General features: G+C 34.9%; 1 protein-coding gene across 1 annotated transcript in view; it reads right to left on the reverse strand.

Moving 5' to 3' along the window:
• The window catches only part of MDGA2 (MAM domain containing glycosylphosphatidylinositol anchor 2), an 854,438-nt gene that overhangs the window by 63,835 nt on the left and 767,112 nt on the right, over positions 1 to 23,491 (reverse strand). The window contains exon 10 of the mRNA XM_070469091.1: positions 12,726 to 12,874. Coding sequence (XP_070325192.1) covers positions 12,726 to 12,874 — 149 coding nt within the window. The remainder of the gene's footprint in view (positions 1 to 12,725; positions 12,875 to 23,491) is intronic.

The raw sequence follows: 23,491 nt of genomic DNA on the forward strand, positions 1-23,491 counted from the left end.
CATATTAAGAAAAATTGAGAAAATTCAAATGTGAGACATTTATTTTTATCAAATCTTTTAGATGTTTATAATATACAAGTTAAAATGTTTCACTGTTCACATTAGCAAGTTTTCATTTAAGGAATTAGGGGTCCATAAATAGTGAAGGAACATTCATGGAGGATGGGCACGACAAAGGAGAGAAATGTAAGGACCTAACAGAAGCAGAAGAGATTGAAAAGAGGTGGCAAGAATACACAGAACTACACAAAAAAGTCTTAATGACCGGGATAAACATGATGGTGTGGTCACTCATCTAGAGTCAGACATCCTGGAGAGTGAAGTCAAGTGGGCCTTAGGAAAGCATTACTGTGAACAAATCTAGTGGAGGTGATGGGATTCCAGTTGAGCTATTTCAAAACCTAATAAATGATGCTATTGAAGTGCTACACTCAATATGCCAGAAAATGTGGACAACTTAGCAGTGGCCACAGGACTGGAAAAGGTCAGTTTTCATCCCTATCCTAAAGAAGGGCAGTGCTTAAGAATGTTCAAACTACCATACAATTGTGCCCATTTCCCATGCTAACAATGTTATACTCAAAATCCTTCAAACTAGGCTTCAGCATACTTGAATTGAGAATTTCCAGATGTACAAGCAGGGTTTAGAAAAGGCAGAGGAACCAGAGATCAAATTGTCAACATCTGGTGGATCATTAAGAAAGCAAGAGAATTCCAGAAAAACATCTGCTTCATTGACTATGTGAAAGCCTTCGACTGTGTGGATCACAACAAACTGTGGAAAATTCTTAAAGAGATGGGAATACCAGAGCATCTTACCTGTCTCCTGAGAAACCTGTATGTGGGTTAAGAAGCAACAGCTATAATCTTAAATGGAACAACTGACTGGTTTTAAAACTGGGAAAGGAGTACAACAAGGCTGTATATTGTCACCCTGTTTATCTAACTTCTATGCAGAGTATGTCATAGAATGCCAGGTTGGATGAGTTACAAGCTGGAATTAAGACTGCTGGGAGAAATATCAACAAGCTCAGATATGCAGATGATACCACTTGAATGGCAGAAAGTGAAGAGGAACTAAAGTGGCAGAGGATAAGTTGGCTGGCATCACAGACTCAATGGACATGAACTTGGGCAAACCCTGGCAGATAGTAAGCAACAGGGAGGCCTGGCGTGCTGCAGTCCTTGGTGTCACAATGAGTAGGAAATGACTTAGGTACTGGACAACAACAACAAATAATGAATAGCATATATCATTCCTAAAAAAATTCATTAACTCATAAGATAAAACTTGACTAAATGCTCTAGACTTAAGTGAACTCTCCTTATCCAACTACAAGGTCTCAACAAACCTGCTTTTTAAAAAATTCACACTTGAATTCTTAGAAGTCTATTTCCTAGTCTCCTAAGAAGTATTTTACCAGAGTAGTCTCTGTATAACCATTGGAAGTAAATATAAATTTCTGCAGCTGCAAGAAGGCATTGAGAAATCACAGCTCTATTAAAACAAAATTAATGGAAACATGTAGTGACAACCCAATGCAAAACAGATAATCAGAAAAACATTTCAATCTCCCAGAAGACTCTTCTCTATACCTAGGATGATTATCCTTCATCTCACTTCATTCTCACAAGACCATTATTTATTAAGTTATTCTGAGATAAGTTGCTAAGTCTTTAACTTAGATGAAAAGTCCAGAATTTCACCTCATTTGGAGTACTCACTTTATATAAGAAGATGAATAAAGACAGAAAAGATTTCAAGTTGTTCAAAGCAATATCCTACGGTGCAGTGTCATTGGGAAAGCTATTTTTGAGAATGTGGGACTTCTCGAAATCTATGTCAAAATACTAAGTAACCTTCACATGAACACAAATAAAACCATGCCTCATTTTTTTTTAAATTTAGCAAATGTACTCATTATCTTTTAAATTCATTTTATACTTTTATTTATATTCTTCTGAAATTGCATGCAAACTATCTCATATGTAATTATTGATATCAATTTGTGTCATTATGCATAGGCATACTAAACCCATACACACTGGAAATAGAAGGAAATGTAAGTCAATCAAAACAGAGGAGTGCACAATACTTCTGAAATATTAAAATATATCAAAATATTATCTGACTATACAAAATGGTAGTAAAATATAGTGAACTACAATTACTTTATTGACATTTGCTTTTAGCAGCAATATAACTGCTCAGGTAGTGACAGAATTTAATAACGGAGCATTCATAAGCATAGGCTTCCCCAATAGCTCAGCAGGTAAAGAATGTGCATTCAGTGCAGGAAACACAGGAGACATGGGTTCAATCCATGGGTCAGGAAGATCCCTTTGGGGGGAAATGGCAACCCACTCCAGTATTCTTTCCTGAAAAATCTTGTGGATAGAGAAGCCTGGCAGGCTACAGTCCATGAGGTTGCAAAGAGGTGGACATGACTGAGTGACTTGAGTGTAATTGATTAGAACTCATTGTTGTTTATAACTGTCTGATACTGGGTTAATTTACCCTTTATAATGCAAACTCCACATAGCAAACAATCTTTTTGTCACTGTGATATTCCCACAGTATAGCCTAGTACTTACTGAATTGATGTATTAATATAAGCATTATTATGTCAGTTACTCAGTAGAAAGATGTATCTTACTTTCTCGATAAGAAGAGAGACATTTTGCTCATCCTGATAAAATGTTTTGCCATTATTTAGATTACTGAAAGATAGCTAATAAAAACTCAAGTCCAACACCACAATTAATTAACAGCTGTCTCTCACTGAACAAACCCAATTATGAACAAAGTTTCATTCTTTGCTTGTTTTAATTTCTAGAAAATCAGCTGTGGACTCTTCATTTTCATCTTCCACATAATATATCCTCTATCAGTCCTCTCATCTGCTAATCACATTTCTAATTAGCAAAATATCTTATTCTCTGCTGCTGGCCTTTTTATTATTATAAAAAACAGATTCATACAAAAAATTTTGTATTTGGACCTTCATAGTTTCTTTTAATAAAACTATTTTTCTAATAGGTATTTAAAGATAAAGTGCTTGCAAAACTAAGTATAAAATGCATAATTTACATATGCATTTATTCCCTTCTATCTACTTATGTGATGCTTTCATCTCTAAGTTCAATACTTTTCTGGCTCATAATTCTTGACTTCATTCATATCTCTATTCAACATCAACTCCTAAGAAAGAAGCCCCTGACCACACTATCTCATATGGTACCAATATCACTTTTTACTCCATGATCTTACTACATTTTACCCCACAACATTTTTTTTTTTAACTATCTGAAATCACAATGGTTGTTGTTTGTGGATACATTTTCTTTCTAAATAAAAAGGAAAGTTTCACAAGGTAAGGAGCTTTACTCGAGTATATTGTTAGGTCCGTTTCTGTCTTTATCAACTCAAGAGTGGGAGGCACATCTTTGTTCTCAGCTGCAGGGTATTAGGTACCGATTTAAAGGCAACTGAAGGAGTTCCTGATGCTGAAGCTGAAACTCCAGTACTTTGGCCACCTCATGCGAAGAGCTGACTCATTGGAAAAGACCCTGATGCTGGGAGGGATTGGGGGCAGGAGGAGAAGGGGACGACAGAGGATGAGATGGCTGGATGGCATCACCGACTTGATGGGCATGAGTTTTAGTAAACTCCAGGAGTTGGTGATGGACAGGGAGGCCTGGCGTGCTGTGATTCATGGGGTCGCAAAGAGTCGGACACGATTGAGCGACTGAACTGAACTGAACTGAAGGAGTTCCAGGTAACATCACTGATACCGTGTGCCACAGATGTCCCCCATATCATCATACCACTGTTAGCAATGAAACCAGATGCTGATAAAGCCATGTATATCATCTAAACATTTATTGGTGATAAAAACAAAATCATCTTAATAGTAATTAACATTACTATTTTTTGTGCTTATAATAAAATATAAGCTAAAAACTCAGAGTACATAAGACTTCATCCAGAATTTCAGAAATTAAAGGTCACCAAAAAAAATTCCACGTGCCATAGTTAGAGCCATCTTGAAGTGGAAAGTAGCTAAAGTTCTAGTTGTTGATTTCTTGGCATCATGCATACTGTTTTGGGCAACTCTTTCCTTCTCAGTTTTATCTTACCTGTCTCTTAGCAGCTTGATACGCTTCCCTGAGTCACTTTGTTTTTTTTTTTTTTTTTTTTGGTTGGGGAGCTATTTAGGCTCATTTTATCCTAATTAAATAACTTTGGTCTTTGGAATGCAAAATTCAAAATAATTAATTATTTAAATAAGCAAGGAAATACAGCTATAATTGAAGTATTAGGAGTCTCAACCCTTTTGAAAGTAGGACTTCTTGTCCATACAATAATGCCTCTTAGAATCTCATATGTTCCTCTTAGTTGTCAAATTCTTGTTATACAAGTGATCTGCCTTTCAAAGTGTTGAATGGGTTTTTACATACTGACCAGTCAAAATATGTTCTCAAAATATATAAACTGTATTACAACTCAGATTTTTCCTTTTATTCCCAAACATAGTTAAGGATTATGAATGTAGCCACTGAATCTTGGGGTTATTTATTTTATTTCATTTAGTTTTTAGGAATCAATAAGATGATGAATGCAGGAAAAGTTTATTATTGTTTCATTTTAGCTAATGTACTTGATTATTCAAAATTAAATTTCTTCTTTCCACCGAACTAAACTATAAGTCCATTTCATGAGAACACAGTTTAAAAATTGTCTCAAAGTTATGAACTTGTGGAAAAAGTAGATAAACCTCCTGTTGCTTCTCAAGTTTTCATGAGATTCTTTGAATACAGAATTAATTTTTAAGATACCAGTTTTCTTCTGTCTCTTCTTTGTGTGTTGCATAGCATTAATCAATTTCTGATAATATTCTATTGATTTATTATTTTATTTTATCTTATTGTATCTTTGATCTGCTCTCTACCAGAATACAAGGTTTTTGAGATCCTGGACTTTTTCTGCTTGGTTTACTTTTCATTCCACATATATATAATAGTATATCACATTTAATTACAAAATAAGAATTAATGTTGAGGCTTTGGTGGATAGAGATGCATGTGTCAGATTTTAGCATCCTTTTACATAGATCATATGTATAAACTACTCTTTATTTATTGACTCAGGCACTGTAAAGACATGAACATCTTTGAATTCTTTATGCTTTCATTATTTGAAATAAATGGTACAACTTCACAGATAAATCTTTAAGTATTTTAAAAGTCCATTTAAGAAGCAGATCTTTCTGAGATTATATTTTCATCATAAATTCAAATGTATTATTAATATATTAATAATTAATTATATATATTATACTATATATTATATATATATTAATAATTAATAATAATCGAACACTGCCTACCATAGCAACAGATCTGGGTAGGAATTTGAGCTCTAAACAAATACTTGATCCTTATATTCCTTGCAGTACATAAAGATAACACTTGTTTGCCTTGTTTGGCCTCAGATCATGTCATAGGGCTTACTTTGGACAAGGATATGTGAACAGAAGTGATATGCGATACTTTCAGGAAGGATTTTAAAACCTGGTGCATATTTTCAGCATGCTCTCTCCAAAAAACAACTGATATTGTAATGATTATTTTGTATCAACAAATAGAAGTACTTAACCTAGTATACCAATATTTGTGGGATACTAGGACACCTAAGGAAAGAGTGACCCATAGGTCATGAAGATCCCCTGGAAGAGGACATGGCAACCCACTCCGGTATTTCTGCCTGGGGTATCCCATGGACAGAGGAGGCTGACAGGCTATAGTTACAGGGTAGCAAAGAGTCAGACATGACTGAAGCAATTTAGCATAGGTGCATGCACACCAGGAAAGGATAACACAAGAAGTACAGGGGAGATAGCATAATGGGGAAAAAACACACAAAATTATGTGTTAAGTGAAACTATTCTTATCAAAAAATCTTCTAGAGTTTGTTTGTTAAATTTAGGATCCTTTATTGCAGCACCTTATAAAAACATACAGTAAGTCCCGTACATGTGAATGAGTTCTGTTCTGAGGGCATGTTTGAAAGTGCAATTTATTTCTAAGTCTAAAAAAGTTGGCCTAGGTACCCAATTAACACAATTGGCTATATAGTACCATAATACAAGAGGTAGATAGTATTTTTCACACAAATAATGCATAAAAACAAACACAAAAATGAAACATTTTTAGCTTTCAGTACAGTACAATAACTGGCATACGGGGGCTGGCATCAAGTGAACAGTTAAGAAGAGTTTCTGATTGGATGAGGGAGAGGAGTGGAAGATGGTTAAGCTGAAGGATCATCAGCTAGAGGAGATGGAGGGCAAGCTGCAATTTCATTCCTACTTCACTTTGATGCCACAGGTTCTGGTTCCTTGCTGGATTCAGTTCTAGCTCCCCTCTTGGAAAAAAAAAAAAAAAACAAACGCAGTGACATCTGGATAGTAGCTCTTTTTTTTTCTCATCATAGAATAACACCATAGCACTGGATTGCATTCTGAGCTGCAACCTTTGCGTAGCATTCTATGTTCTGGTTCTATGCCTCAAAAATTAACAGTGCTTCCTCAAATAAAGAAAATCCCTTTGCCATTTTTTTTTCATCATGAATCTCTTCACTTCTTCAGTTACTTCTTCTTCCTTTTTTCTTTGTCCTGTCTCTCGGCCTCCAATTCCATCAGGTCTTCATCTGTAAGCTCCTCCAGTGGCACAGCATGGAGTTCACTGAAGTCATCCTTTTGCAGACCTAGCTCCAGGTACTTCCTGAGGGTCACTGAGCTGTTGAAGACGCCTTTGGACTCCTCAACCAGCTTCTCAAATCCACAAATACTGTGAACAAACTGTGGGAAAAGATTCTTCCAAATCCTTTCATGGTGATGGCTGTAACTCATACCAAGCAAAGTCAATGTGTTTTTATTGCCTTGGCCCAAGGGTGCTCCTGATTTGTCACTTGCCTTTACTTTCTTAAAAAGCTGAAAATAGACCTGCCATATGATCCAGCAATCCCACTGTTGGTCATACACACCGAGATAAACAAGAATTAAAAGAGACATGTGTACTCCAGGGTTCATTGTAGCACTATTTACATCAGCTAGGACATGGAAGCAACCTAGATGTCCATCGGCTGGTGAATGGATAAGAAAGTTGTGACATATTGTTGTGGAATATTACTCAGCTATTAAAAAGAATGCATTTGAATTTAATGAGGTAGATGAAACTGGATCCTATTATACAGAGGGAAGTAAGCCAGAAAGAAAAACACCAATACAGTGTATTAACACATATATATGGAATTTAGAAAGATGGTAACAATGACGCTAAATGCAAGACAGCAAAAGAGACACAGATGTAAAGAACAGACTTATGGACTCTGTGGGAGAAGGCGAGGGTAGGATGATTTGAGAGAATAGCATTGAAACATGTATGCTGAAAGTGAAGAAGTGAAAGTGAAGTCACTCAGTCATGTCCGACTCTTTGCGACCCCATGGACTGCAGCCCATCAGGCTCCTCCGTCCATGGGATTTTTTCAGGCAAGAGTACTGGAGTGGGGTGCCATTGCCTTCCCATATATGAAATAGATGACCAGTCCAAGTTTGATGCATGACCCAGGGCACTCAAAGCTGGTGCACTGGGACAACCCAGAGGGAAGGGATGGGGAGGAAGGTGGAAGGGGGTTTGGGAAGGGGGACACATGTACACCCGTGGCCGATTCATGTCAATATATGGCAAAAACCACCACAATATTGTAATCAGTCTCCAATTAAAATAAACAAATAAATTTTAAAAAAAAAGTAGTGTAAAAATAACTATGACTCCATATTTTAAAACAACTTAAGAAACTTAAAGTAATAAAACTAAAAATGATAAAGCTAAACAAATAGTAATTTATATTTTAAAATGAAAGGAAGCAATAGGAAATAGTTATCAATTCAAGACAACTCTGAGATTCATTCTTGAAATCTGAGGGAATGTTCATGGAGAAGTTGTATTTTTAGGTAGTCACACTCCTATGTAAAGCACTGAATTAGTCATCAGAATTACCAAATACAAAGTTTAGTTTGCACATACCACAATAAAGTAACTTTTAATATCTCATTAATATGTTTGTTATTTTTTAAAAATTTCTTAGCAATATATTCTAATGTAAGTCTAAGGAACTGAGTGTATCTTGCCCAGAAGAACTAAAAAAAATATTTGCCATTTGGGTTAGTTCTCAGTCCATGGAATAAATCTTGAAACTTAATAGTGGACTGAGCACAACATTTTAATAATCACTGGACTTGGAAATGCATCAATTCAGGCATAACTAGAGAATGCATCTCTTGTTGGAACTTAATATGTGTGTATGCTCAGTCATGTCCGACTTTTTGACCCCATGAACTGCAGCCTGGCAGGCCCCTCTGTCCATAGCATCCCAAAGAACACTGGAGTGGGTTGTCATTTCCTTATCTAGGGGATCTTCCTGACCCAGGGATTGAACCTAGGGATCTCCTGCGTGGCAGACAGGTTCTTTACCATCTGAGCCACCAAGGAAGACAGTATTTATGAGGTGATTAATTTAGTAAGAGTTTTGTTGACTGACTTGATAAGAATGTGAATATGATAACTCTAGGTATTTTAGTATCAAAGTTTAGTACACAGGAATAGGGTGAATTAAAGTATTTTATTCAATAAAATATCCCCTATTCCAAAGATGAGAGTCAAAAGATCACATTCATTGTGGGTCTCTAAGACAGAGTATAAAAAGAAAACTGTATAAAAGTCTAAAATCCTTCATTTTTATAACCTATAATGTATATGTTAAATGGAGTCAAATGATATCTATGTTGTCTTGTATATTCAAATAACTCAGAAATAGTTTTGTTTGTTTCTTAATTCTTTAGAAACTAAGGAAAGCAGACACTCAAATAACCTTTTTCTATTTCCTATTAAGCAACAAATGAAGCAAATAGTCGGGAAGCTAGTAGCTGTCTAAGGAGATTAAACAATTTCTTAGCTGAGCTTAAAAAGTACAACTTAAGGACATTAAGATTTTGAGGAAAATTTTTTCCATACATGAATTTTTTAACTTCACATGAAATATCTGTTCTCTTTTTAAGTTTTTTAAAGCAGTGATTCCAGAATTCTAGTGCTTTTTTATAGATAGCAACATTTATGAAAAGTATATAAGCCAATAATCAAATTCGAAAACAACTTTTCTCATTATATTTAAATAAAGACCATACAATTTAATCAAAAGAGTCAGCTAATTTTACCAAAAATTTGGAGGAATGCTGGGTTTAGTTACCAAACCCATCAAACAAGGAGTTTATACAATACAGTACTGATTTCATAATCTTAATTTAAGATTAATAAGTTTCTGTTTGTGGATTAAAAAATAGGTGGGCTCTTTTGAACTGAATTTACCATGAGCCTTTAAGGGTCAAATTTACTTTTCATGCTTCAGCAAATAAAAAATGTGTTGTATAATTAAAGTCATGCTTGATATTAAAAAAGGAAAAGTACTTTTCATTAGATAATATAGATAATTTATGGATATAAGAAATTATTTATATATTTAAGCTCAAAATAAAAATATAGAGTAAAAGAATGATTTTAAAATCATAAAGTATGTAATATAAATTAATAATCCCTTGAAGAAAACAGTTTCATAGTCAAAGACATAAATACTAATTATTAGAGAAGAAATCCTTTTTAAAAATTTATGTTTCTTAAATTTAAAATTTATGTTATAGAAATTTAAAATTTGCTACATCATTTATTTAAACATCATCCAAGTTACACTGGTTACATTCAGAAGCTCATTGAGTCAATGAGTATTAGCATCAGGCTTACTTATCCAATCAAGAAAGCTTTAAAATAAGACTGAAAGTGGAAGAGAAAAATGTGAGTCAGTAAAATGGATATTATGGAGGACAATAGTTTTGAAATAAAAATAAGACAAGTCAAAAAAATGGCTAGAAATTATTTTGTGAAAATCATGGCTTGGAATACTACTTAGGTCCAGGATATACAGTGTTCTGAATAAAGCTGAAATAAAAACAGTATATATGTTAAATTCTTAAAATGCACTTAAAAAAACAAAACAAAAACTGTTATCACATCCCAGGAAGATGAGTGTAAGAATTACCACAGATGTTTGTGTAAGGAGTACCCTGCATAAGGGAACATGGCCTGTGGTATAAGCGGGGAATATATTTTACTCCACACTCCAATTACCTGACAGGTATTATTATCTTTGACTTCCCAGGTAGGAATCAAGGCTTTGGTATGTTCAGAAATAACAATAGTGCTCAAGGTTATATAGCTCAAAATGATAAGGCTAGATTGGCTAGAATTGGAAGCTAGGTGTGCAAGAAATTCATAATTTCAGCAAAACACAGTAAGGAGAAATTTATACACATACATGCATGCAAATATAACGCATTCCAGTGTAGCAGAATGGGGAGAAATTACCTAGCTAATTTGTTCACAAGGGTGAACAGAGTGACTGGGAAATGTGTGTCACCGCATATCAGGGAGTTATATACTAGTTTTATGATCAGGAAGCAAAGACAGGAATTTAGAGATGTTCATGTCAGGAAAGGAAAATTTTTAAAGAAAAGAGAAACTAATTGGAAAACAGCATGGCAATCCCAGGAAAAAATATTTAAAAAGATAGTGTATTAATAATGAGTACAATATGTGGGCAAGAAGGAAGGGCTTTAAATAGTTGGATCCTCCCTTTAAATAGTAGGAGGAAGTTTAAAATCTCTCCATTTGAGGGGAGGACTTAGCTGGTAACTCTTCTGTCAAATATGATTTATAGAGGAGGTGATTTGCATACATAATGGAGACTCCGGGAATGAAAGTTTTAAGACTTTTAGAGTGAAAGAAGAGAATGATAAGTAGGGTTGGGTAAATTAATTCTGGAGATGTAACCAGACAGCCCTACAGCATACAGGAAGCAAAAGGTAGTTATTCAGACACTCTCAGAAAATATAACCAAGGAAGAAAGTGAGAAATTAAAGACGACATTCTGACTCAAATGTTGGATAAAAGAAAAACAACCTATAACCAGAAAAAAGGAAAAGACACGTAAATAAAATGATTCAATTTTACACTGCAGTTTGGCATTGTGTGTTGTGTTAAGTCGCTTCAGTCACGTCTGACTCTTTGCGACCCTACGGACTGTAGCCCACCAGGCTTATCTGACCATGTTATTCTCCAGGCAAGAATACTGGAGTGGATCGCCATGCCCTCCAGCAAGCCATCTTCCGGAACCAAGCATCGAACCTGCGTTTCTTATTTCTCCTGCACTGGCAGGCAGGTTCTTTACCACGAGTGCCACTTGGGGTTCTTTGTCTTTTAAAAATGTACGTAATAAAAGATGAATATGATTGCCCAAATCATTTGGTAAAGACTTGGAAAGGAATGTCAGGTATCTAAAGTCAAGAATGTGCTAAGATGCTCTAAATATAAAAGATCTAAAAACATTAACTATGTTGAGAAAAGAAAAACAAAAGGATAAGCCAATAAACAGGGGGAGAAAGGGCTGCTGAACTTTTTTGTTTCTATCCTTCCTATCAAGAAAAATTACCATTAAATTCTACCAAGTATAATAGAACAAACAATTTTGACATGTATTGGGTATTTACTTAGGGACCAAAATAAATAAGAGTAATAGAGAAAATTTCCAAATAAACAATTCCTGCCTACCATTCCTGTGACCTGTGAATATTTAGACAAAAAGGATAGACATTCAACTTAAAATGTATCTTAATTTTAATGGTGTATCTTGCATAGTCTTTTATTTAAACTTTGTTAACAAGATTAAAAAAAAAAACAATGGTTTTATGATAGTGAGACTGAATGGATTGGTGGTGATGGATCAATCTTTCTCTAAGCAAATTCTATCTTTTCTACTTTCAAAACTCAAAATGCTATCATATGATTTAGCTATGCAAGTGGAAAAAACATTTTACAAATCTCTGCATAATACAAAGATGTAAAGAAAGCTAACAGCTTATGTGATAATGAAATAAATCTTCAAAAATGTTTTGTTATGCTGAAACAATCTTTCCAGATAACTTCCTATATAACAGGAAATAATGAAAAGACCTACATTTAAATTAAAAAATATATATCATTTAAACCAGCAAAGGATAACTGAATTTAACATTGGTTCATTTGAAAAAGCTATGATATTTTTACAGACTCTATAATCTTCAGCTACTTTAGGAAAACATCTTACCTCATTGTTTTTCCTCATTTTACCAAAATATTTCTATTCTTCAGATACATTAAATTAGCTTTTAAAAATCAGAGATACTTTGAATCTCTGAGAATAAAAATCTGTAGGATTTCTAGTTTAGGAAATGAGACAAAGAATTACTCAGTGCAGGTAAATGTAAGCACATGTTAAATAAGTTTCTTTCATAGAAATTATGCCATGTAATTTCTATAGCATATCTAAATGATGAAGTATTTCAGAAAGCTCACTTTAGTATGTCTCACATCATAGTAAAACTGCATAAATGAATTTCAAAGATTTGTAAATAATTTGAAACAGTTCTGGGTAGTGTAATGTTATCTTTGATTTAGAAAAAAATGTGGTCTGAAATTCATCGAAAAATGATTAAAATTTTATATCAACACATCATCGTAACAAGATCTTCAAAGAGAATCACATAAGCACAGAAGATGATAATTAAATTCCTCACCTGCCTAATACCCAACCGGTATGCAACAATCCGGTCCACTGCATCAGGATTCATTTGAGTCCACTGTAGACTGTAGGAGTAAACGCGATGTCTGTTCTGCCACACAGGATTGTAGGTGTCGTAATAGAATTCTGGAGCATAGGCCTTTCCTAGAAACAGAAGGAGTCCTTAAATTTAAATGAATGTTATAGTCAAATCTAATTACTCTTTTTGTGCCTTTTATTACTTTCTACTTCATGTTCCATAAGTAATTCTTATATTTAAAAAGTCTTATGATTAAATTCAAATTAATTTCTGGAGAATTTGAGAACAGACACAAGATGATTTCCTGGTAGTTTGATGAACAGTGTGAGAGGAAGAGAAGACCCAAGAATGACTACAAGTTTTTTAGTGTAAGCAACCACAAGAATGGAATTTCCATCAACTGATATGAAAAGCTATGGGAGGGTCAATTTGAGGGGTCAGGAAATCATTTTTGAACAATCTGAATGATATCAATGGACATCAAGTGAGATACGTTGGACTAAAATGCAGGAGAGGCCAGACTTGGAAATATAATCTTGCTAACCATAGGCATATAGATAGATTTCATTTATATATGTTTAAATATTTCCATTGGAGCATAGTTGCTTCAAAATGCTGTGTTAGTTTCCACTGTACAGCAAAGTGAAACAACTAAACATATACATATATCCCCTCTTTTTTGGATTTGTTTCTCATTTAGGTCATCACAGAGCAGCCAAAAACTTTATCAGCAAGTGAATGTAACTCTGCCAAAAAAAAATCAGTGCATATGACAATCTGTGTTTATATTATCCATGTCAATAAATTGAAATTAACCAAATAAAAACAATGAAAGAACTTTGATCGATTAAAAAAAAAGCTTCTTTTTTTCTTTTTTTAGATTTTAAGGAAATGTGACATGTGTGTGCGCTCAGTCGCTTCAGTCGTATCTGACCCTTTGAGACCCTAGGGACTGTAGCCTAATAGGAACCAGGCTCCTTGGGTCCATGAAATTCTCTAGGCAAGAACACTGGAGTGGGTTGCCACACCCTCCTCCATGGGATCATCCCAACCCAGGACCGAACCCGCATCTCCTGCATTGCAGATTCCTGTGGATTCTTTACCACTGAAACACCAGGGAAGTCCCCATATGTGAGGTACACATAGTGTATATAACATACATAAATCAGCTCAGGTTTTTCTTTTAATCACCAAATTGAAAAATGTACAAACCATTGGGAATTATAGGTCCAACTCATTAATAATCTGAAATATAGACTTTCTACACCCTATATTTTACCAATAATACATTTATTTATTAAATCAATATTTATTGAGTGTCTATTGAATGGCGAGTAGTGTTCTAGGCAATGAACAAAGAGGTATGGCCTCTGTTTTTCTAGAAATTGCTTCCATTTTCTCAGACCTTTCAGATAGCTTTACAATTTTTACTGGATTTATGATTTAATAAATTGTAAATTATTCAACAGACTTTATTTTTTTGAAATTAGGTTAAATATTAAATGGAGGTTTTCCTCCTGGGTTCCTATTTGCAGGGAATTTTCTTACCTGATTTTCTTTTTCTTCATCATTAATCACCTAACATCTAGGGATTGCACAAGAGCTGATTCGCAAGAATTTATAACAGATAGTTTAAAGAATGAATTTTGAAGGTGAAAAATGAAATTTATGGTCTCTATTACCCTAGAGAGGTTTACCAGGAAAAAAATGTTAGATGAACTGAAGTTAATTTTGGATACATTTATTAGTAAAATTAAATACCTTTAATTAAATATCTGAATTTTAATAACACTTGGTAAAGTCTTACATCAACATTGTGTACTTTTTAAAATTTTCTATGAATATTCATTCATTTTAATTGAAAATGGATTATTAATTCTATACAAATTGTCTTGCCTAGGAGGAAAAGAGCCATCACATTTGTTTATTGCTTCCTTACTTTGTATATTTTTTACTTATTACTAACTAAATGATAGTGCAAATTCATGTTCACAACACTTGGCAAAATCTAGATGAGAGGAACACAATATGCTGAATGAAGGAATCAATATCCAAAATGTCATTGACAATTTGCATTTGAGACAAAATTTCCCAAATGGTTATTAAGGAGGTACATTTGATAGAAGCCTATATAATGAGTGAGGGGTTTTGATTACAAGTAAACTTCCAAAATATATAAATGAAGTAATGAGCTGTTTAAGTGAGCAATGTCAATATATAGTGTTTTCATTAGAAATTACTGTTTAGATTTAATTGAGGAGGTAACAGTATCAATGGTTGGTTTTTCATTTTATTTATTGCTTTTTATTTTTGCCTTTTAATTGAGGGGAGCAGGGAGAGAGGCGATTGCTTTTGTAACTTAGCCAAGAGGGAAATACAAAGGGTATTAGATTTAGTGCTATCATTTGCTTTTTCATAAAAAAATTAGGAATTCAAACAGAAATAACAAAAGAATAAAGTCACAACCAGAGGCTATTTAGCATGAAAAAGAAAAAAGAAATTCCTCAAAAACTGGCAAATGAAGTTTTCTGAGAGTTGAAACTCCATCACAGAGAAAGAGAATCAGGCTATATTTTAACAGATCTATGAAAGATGGAAGCCAGTGAGTGGCTAGTAAAAGGATGCATATTCTGATTTAGGAACGTTCTAGCAATCCTCTCTGAATATGGACTATGAATTTTCCCTTCACTAAAGGTATGGTTGTCTGAGGAGTTCTTATAAACAGCTGAGAAAAAAAGAGAAGCTAAAGGCAAAGGAGAAAAGGAAAAATATACCCATTTGAATGCAGAGTTCCAAAGAATAGCAAGGAGAGATAAGAAAGGCTTCCTCAGTGATCAGTGCAAAGAAATAGAGGAAAACAATAGAATACGAAAGACTAGAGATCTCTTCAAGAAAATTAGACATACCAAGGGAACATTTCATGCAAAGATGGGCACAATAAAGGACAGAAATAGTATGGACTTAACAGAAGCAGAAGATATTAAGAAGAGGTGGAAAAAATACACAGAACTATTCAAAAAAGATCTTCATGACCCAGATAATCACAATGGTGTGATCACTCACCTAGAGTCAGAGATCCTGGAAGGCAAAGTCAAGTGGGCCTTAGGAAGCATCACTATGAACAAAGCTAATGGAGGTGATGGAATTCCAGTTGAGCTATTTCAAATCTTCAGAGATTATGCTGTGAAACTGCTGCACTCAATATGTCAGCAAATTTGGAAAACTCAGCAGTGGTCACAGGACTGGAAAAGGTTAGTTTTCATTCCAATCCCAAAGAAAGGAAATGCCAAAGAATGCTCAAACTACCACGCAATCGCACTCATCTCACACGCTAGCAAAATAATGCTCAAAATTCCCCAAGCCAGGCTTCAACAGTATGTGAACTATGAACTTCCAGATGTTCAAACTGGATTTAAAAGGCAAAGGAACCAGTGATCAAATTGTGAACATCTGTTAGCTTATTGAAAAAGCAACAGAGTTCCAGAAAAATATCTACTTCTGCTTTATGATGATAACTGCTTTATTGACTATTTCAAAGCCTTTGAATGTGTGGATCACAACAAACTGGAAAATTCTTAAAGAGATGGAATACCAGACCACCTGACCTGCCTCCTGAGAAATCTGTATGCAGGTTAAGAAACAAGAGTTAGAACCATACATGGAACAACAGATTCATTCCAAATTGGAAAAGGAATACGTGAAGGCTGTATATAGTTACCCTGCGTATTTAACTTATATGCAGAGTACATCATGCGAAATGCTGGGCTAGATGAAACACAAGCTGGAATCAAGATTGCTGGGAGAAATATCAATAACCTCAGATACGCAGATGACACCATGCTTATGGCAAAAAGCAAAAAACTAAAGAGCCTCTTGATGAAAATCAAAGAGTAGAGTGAAAAAGTTGGTTTAAAACTCAACATTCGGAAAACTAAGATCATGGCATCTGGTCCCATCACTTCATGGCAAACAGATCAGGAAACAATGGAAACAGTGAGAGAATTTATTTTCTTGGGCTCTAAAATCACTGCAGATGGTGACTGCAGCCATTAAATTAAAAGATGCTTACTTCTTGGAAGAAAAGTTATAACCAACCTAGACAGCATATTAAAAAGCAGAGACATTACTTTGCCAACAAAGGTCCATCCAGTCAAAGCTATGGTTTTTCCAGTAGTCATGTATGAATGTGAGAGTTGGACTATAAAGAAAGCTGAGCACTGAAGAATTGATGCTTTTGAACTGTGGTGTTGCAGAAGACTCTTGAGTCCCTTGGAAGGCAAGGAGATCCAACCAGTGAATCCTGAAGGAAATCAGTCCTAAATACTCATTGAAAGGACTGATGCTGAAGCTGAAATTCAATACTTTGGCCACCTGATGTAAAGAATTGACTCATTAGAAAAGACCCTGATACTGGGGAAGATTGAAGGCAGGAGGAGAAGGGGACGACAAAGGATAAGGTGGTTAGATGGCATCACTGACTAGATGGTCATGAGTTTGGGTAAGCTCCACGAGTTGGTGATGGATAGGGAAGCTTGGTGTGCTGCAGTCCATGGGGTTGCAAAGTGACAGACATGACTGAGAGACTTAACTGAACTGAGAGTTATTTAGTCAATACCTAACTACCAGTTAACAGGGATGAAATGGGTGGACGATTGTCAACAAAAAGGCCTTTAAAGTAGGGCTCAGTCTCAAGTCTATAAGGTGCTATGAAGTATTTGCCTGCTGTTTCTTCTATTACTTCAATTGTTTTAAGCACAATTAAATTTATTTATAAATTCAAATTAATATATCTATTGGATTGGCCAAAGACATGAGATAAAACCCTATTGAACTTTTTGGACAAGTCAATGTTATCTGCAGTCTAGTTCTATCTTTTATTGACTGCCAGAAGAGTAACTGGCACATTGGTATTGGCTGCATGTCATAAATGCAAATTGGCATAATCCTAGAACTGATTGTTTATCTAAATAAATACTTTTCACATTATTGAAGCTGTTTGACACTGAAGTTAGAAAACAATCGGCATGACCTATGTTAATAATATGAATTTGTTTATCAAAATCCCATTTTCAAGGTTGTGAAAAATTAAGACACAATCTAACCCTCATTTAAATAATCCAAGTAGATCATATTTTCCCGTAACATTTCATCACCATCTTTATATTTAATGGTAGATTAATATAAAGGCTTTTCAATGTATTCTTGAAATATTTTATTTGTACTGACATGTCTACATTATATATGAGTGATATCATATATAATATATTTTCAGGAAATATTCCATTAGAGAAAGAAATAGAGATTACCAACTCCAATATCTTGTATGACAGATAAGTTATGGAACAGAATAGAAAAGGTGACAATATATGTTGATATAAAATTTTTTTTTAGTTGAATAATTGCATCAATTTTTTTTTAGAATTTTAGAATTTTTTTTAGAAGAGGAAAAAAGCATTTTTAGATAGTTCATAAGTAATATTGATTAGAAATAAATAATTACTGATAAGAAATGATTTTGAGTAGCTATGGTTAAATATGGACTTGCTTGCTATGTCTCCATATTTTGGATAAATGTGATAAAAGAAAAATGCTTTCTGACTTCATCTGAGAAATCTATCTTAAAAGTAAAAAAAAGAAAAAAAACACAAATTTTCTCTCTGCTTTAAGAGCCACTCAAATGTAATATTTATATACTCATTTTGTAAGAAGCACATAGTACACATAGTAATGCTAAGGAAATACCGTTATAATAATCATAGGCTTTGACAAGCAAACATGACATCTGCTGGTTGAACAGGGAAATAATTCATAATTTTCCTTCATTTTTTATCATTCAGGCATTTTTGTGTCCTTCTAGCAAGCACACCAATTTTTTTTTTATTCTCTCTTATACTCTAGTTTTATTTTATGCAACATTGTTTGAGTTTACATCTTTTCAGATGTAATTGGCCTAAAACTACAGTCATTATCTAAATTAGCAAATAATCTTTAGACATTATGCATGATTATCTATAGATTTTGAATTTTAAAATATTCGTAAAATATATATAGAGAGAAAAATTTAATTGTTCAAATTTTTAAATAAGATTTATGTAAAAGTAAATTTATTCTATTTTGCAAATAGCGTCTCAAAAATGAGTATACTGAGTTTTCAAAATATTTTATGCACAAAGCTCAAAGTAAAAGCGATGTTAAGAATATGCAACATGTCACTTTCCTAGTCTAAAAATGTTAGATTAAAGTATAACAAAAATCTTTCTTAGATGCATTCCTAAGCTTACAAGTTGAAAGGGAATTATTTATTAGAGGGTCAAAAAACAAAGAACTGAAAATCAGACATTGAATAGGAGCTTAGGGAGAAAAAGTGTTCTTGGCATTTGTACTCTTGGGAGCTGGAATTTTAAGTCCATAGGAGATGAGGTTAATGGGCCAACTCAAGATAAGTTAGAAATGAGACCCCACATATGAGTAAAATCAGTGAAAAACAGCAATCTTAGTCATAGAATATACTAGAAAAAAAGTGTCCCTAACCAGCATAGGAAAATGAGAAATATATTTAATGAACAAAAAGTAATTCTTGGCTAACAATACCACAGGATGGCTTGAGTAGATCCAATATCAATTTACTCTTTTTTGAAATTTAAGTATAGTTGATTTCAATGTTAATTTCTGCTGTACAGCAAAATGATTTAGTTAAACATATATAACTGAATGGTTATGGGGTGGTATATGGATATGGATATAAACATGCATATACATATGTGTGTATAAATATATATACTAATACATTCTATTTTAATATATTCTTTTCCACATGGTTTATCATAGGATATTGAAAATAGTTCCTTGTGCTATACATTAGAACTTTGTTGTTTACCTCACTTTGTTCCTGAGAGACATTCTCTCAACTTATACTGCAAAGAATTTCTCCAAACTAAATCTTAATGAGTATGAATTGTTAACACACAAGAAAATTTTTCATGAGTGACTAAGAAGGCCAATAAACAACAGGATTTGACTATGACTCCAGATAATAGAGGCATGAAATGGAATTTATAAATAAGTATGCTTGAAACAACTAAAGAAATATAGTATATAACAGTAAACAAACACTATGGGGCCTTCTATGAAAGAATGATTAATACTCTATTGCGACCATTGGTAGGCTTCATGGGGTGCATAATTGACATCTTTATTGATTTTAAGGGAGAAGAAATTCCTCAGACAGACAAGGATTTCTCATCACAGGATAAAAAAGAGAAAAAATAATATATGGTTTTAGAGTTTCCCTGGTGGCTCTGCCTGCAATGCAGGAGACTTGGGTTTAATCCCTCAGTTGAGAAAATCAGCTGGAGAAGGGAATGGCTACCCATAACAGTTTTCTTCCCTGGAGAATCCCATGGATAGAGGAACCTGCCAGGCTACAGTCCATGGGGTCATAAACAGTTGGACATGACTGAGCAACATTCACTTTACGTGGGAAAAAAAAATGTATTAAAGACAATACTTTAGAACTCCCAAGGATCTGGTAAAGTTGCAGTGCCCATTTTTCCTACCAAACTGTGCACTCTTGAAGGACAGGGAAGGTCTTATTAGCTATTACTACAATGGTTGACACAATACATGTGCTTGAGTAAGGCAGGGAGAACAGGTAATTGCTAATTTATGAAGCTTCCTGTTCAATATGGTAAGATGTTAGGTATTTACCTTATAGTCTAAATATTCTCAAGTTATTTTAACGAGTACTCACCTATGTGGAAGAAAAGATTTTATAGTGAATCTACTGAATTTCATATCCCAGTGTAAAAAGAACTCAATGATATTAAAAAAAATACTGAAAGATAACTAAATTAATAATCAAAATAGTAATAATAAAGTTTCACAAAAACATACTTGTAAAGTATCAAAAATAATAAAACAATCTAAAACTTTTCAAATGTGTCTTTATTAGTATAAAAAGAGTAACTACATAGACCTATGGCAAATGTCAATACTGATGATGCACTGTTTAAAAGGGTTCTAAAAAGCATGCAGGAATCAGCTTTCTCTATGCATTTTTAGTGAAAGCTAACTGAAATAGTCAATTCTTTATGAACCAGAGGTATATACTGTGTTTGGACACAAAGACTAGCTGTGGATTACTCATAGCAATCTATTAGACATAATATACAATAAACATCTATGCAGCACTCTGTCCTTTCTCTATTGGGCATCTCTTCAAATCAGTGAATCTCATTGTTGTTCTGGCTTCCCTGGTATCTCAGTCTGTAAAGAAACTGCATGCATTACAGGAGATGCAGCTTTAGTACCTGGGTCAGGAAGATGCCCTGGGGAAGGAAATGGCAACCCGCTCCAGTGTTCTTGCCTGGAAAATCTTATGGAGAGAGGAGCCTGGTGGGCTACAGACCATGGGGTCACAAGAGTTGGACACGACTTAGCAACTAAATCACCACCGCTGTTGTTCAGTAGCTCAGTTGTGTCTGACTCTTAGAGACCACATGGACTACAGCACGCCACGTTTCTCAGTCCTTCATTATCTCCCAGAGGTAGCTCACTCATGTCCATTGAGTAGATTATGCCATCCAACCATTGCATCCTCCATTGGCCCCATTCTCCTCCTATCCTCAATCTTTCCCGGAATGAGGGTATTTTCCAATGAGTCAGCTCTTCACATCAAGTGGCCACAGTATTGGACTTCAGCTTCAACATCAGCCCTTCCAGGGAATATTCAGGGTTGATTTCCTTTAGGATTGACTGGTTTGATCTCCTTGCAGCCCAAGGAGCTCTCAAGAGTCTTCTCCAGCACGTTAGTTCGAAAGTATCAATTCTCTGTCATTCAGCCTTCTTTATGGTCCAGTTCTCACATACATACATGACTATCGGAAAAACTAAAGCCTGGATTACAAGGAGTTTTGTTGGCAAAGAGATGTCAGTGCTTTTTAATATGCTTTCAACATTTGTTGAAATTGGACAGCTCTATGAAGACCTGAAAGACTCTCTAGAAGTAACACATACTAAAAGCTGTCCTTTTCATCATAGGGGACTGGAACGTAAAAGTAGAAATCCAAGAGATACCTGGAGTAACAGGCAAGCTTGGCATTGGAGTACAAAATGAAGCAGGGAAAAAGCTAACAGGAGTTTTTCCAAGAGAATGCACTGGTTATAGCACACACTCTCTTCCAACAACACAAGAGATGACTCTACATATGGACATCACCAGATAGTCAATATCTAATTTAGATTCATTATATTCTTTGCAGCCAAAGATGAAGAAGCTCTATACAGTCAGCAAAAACAAAACCAGAAGCTAACTCTTGCATAGATCATGAACTCCTTATTGCAAAATTCAGACTTAAATTGAAGAAAGTAGGGAAAACCACTCAACCTTTCAGTTCAGTTCAGTTCAGTCACTCAGTCGTGTCCGACTCTTTCTGACCCCATGAACCGCTGCACGTCAGGCCTCCCTGTCCATCACCAACTCGTGCAGTCTATCCAAACTCATGTCCATTGAGTCGGTGATGCCATCCAACCATTTCATCCACTGTCGTCCACTTCTCTTCCTGCCCTCAATCTTTTCCAGCATCCGGGTCTTTTCAAATGAGTCAGCTCTTTGCATTAGGTGGTCAAAGTGTTGGAGTTTCAGCTTCAACATCAGTCCTTCCAATGAACATCCAGGACTGATCTCCTTTAGGATGGACTGGTTGGATCTCCTTGCAGTCCAAGGGACTCTCAAGAGTCTTCTCCAACACCACAGTTCAAAAGCATCAATTCTTCAGCACTCGGCTTTCTTTATAGTCCAACTCTCACATCCATACATGACTACTGGAAAAACCATCTAGACTAGCCTTGACTAGATGGACATTTGTTGACAAAGTAATATCTCTGCTTTTTAATATGCTGTCTAGGTTGATCATAACTTTCCTTCCAAGGAGTAAGTGTCTTTTAATTTCATGGCAGCAGTCACCATATGCAGTGATTTTGGAGCCCCCCCAAAATAAAGTCAGCCACTATTTCCACTATTTTCCCATCTGTTTGTCATGAAGTGATGGGACCAGATGCCATGATCTTAGTTTTCTGAATGGTGAACTTTAAGCCAACTTTTTCACTCTCCTCTTCTACTTTAATCAAGAGGCTCTTTAGTTCTTCTTCACTTTCTGCCATAAGGATGGTGTCATCTGCATGTCTGATTATTGATATTTCTCCTGGGAATCTTGAGTCCAGCTTGTGCTCCTTCCAGCCCAGTGTTTCTCATGATGTACTCTGCATATAAGTTAAATAAGCAGGGTGACAATATACAGCCTTGACGTATTCCTTTTCCTGTTTGGAACCAGTCTGTTGTTCCATGTCCAGTTCTAACTGTTACTTCCATCCTGCATACAGGTTTCTCAAGAGGCAGGTCAGGTGGTCTTGTATTCCCATCTCTTTCAGAATTTTCCACAGTTTATTGTGATCCACACAGTCAAAGGCTTTGGTATAGTCAATAAAGCAGAAATACTGGAACTCTCTTGTTTTTTAATGATCCAGTGGATGTTGGCAATTTGATCTCTGGTTCCTCTGCCTTTTCTAAAACCAGCTTGAACATGTGAAAGTTCACAGTTCACCTATTGCTGAAGCCTGGCTTGGAGAATTTTGAGCATTACTTTACTATCGTGTGAGATGAGTGTGACTGTGCAGTAGTTTGAGCATTCTTTGGCATTGCCTTTCTTTGGGCTTGGAGTGAAAACTGACCTTTTCCAGTCCTG

The sequence above is a fragment of the Odocoileus virginianus genome, chromosome 6, assembly GCF_023699985.2.
Source record: "Odocoileus virginianus isolate 20LAN1187 ecotype Illinois chromosome 6, Ovbor_1.2, whole genome shotgun sequence".
In the NCBI taxonomy this organism is placed as follows: Eukaryota; Metazoa; Chordata; class Mammalia; order Artiodactyla; family Cervidae; genus Odocoileus; species Odocoileus virginianus.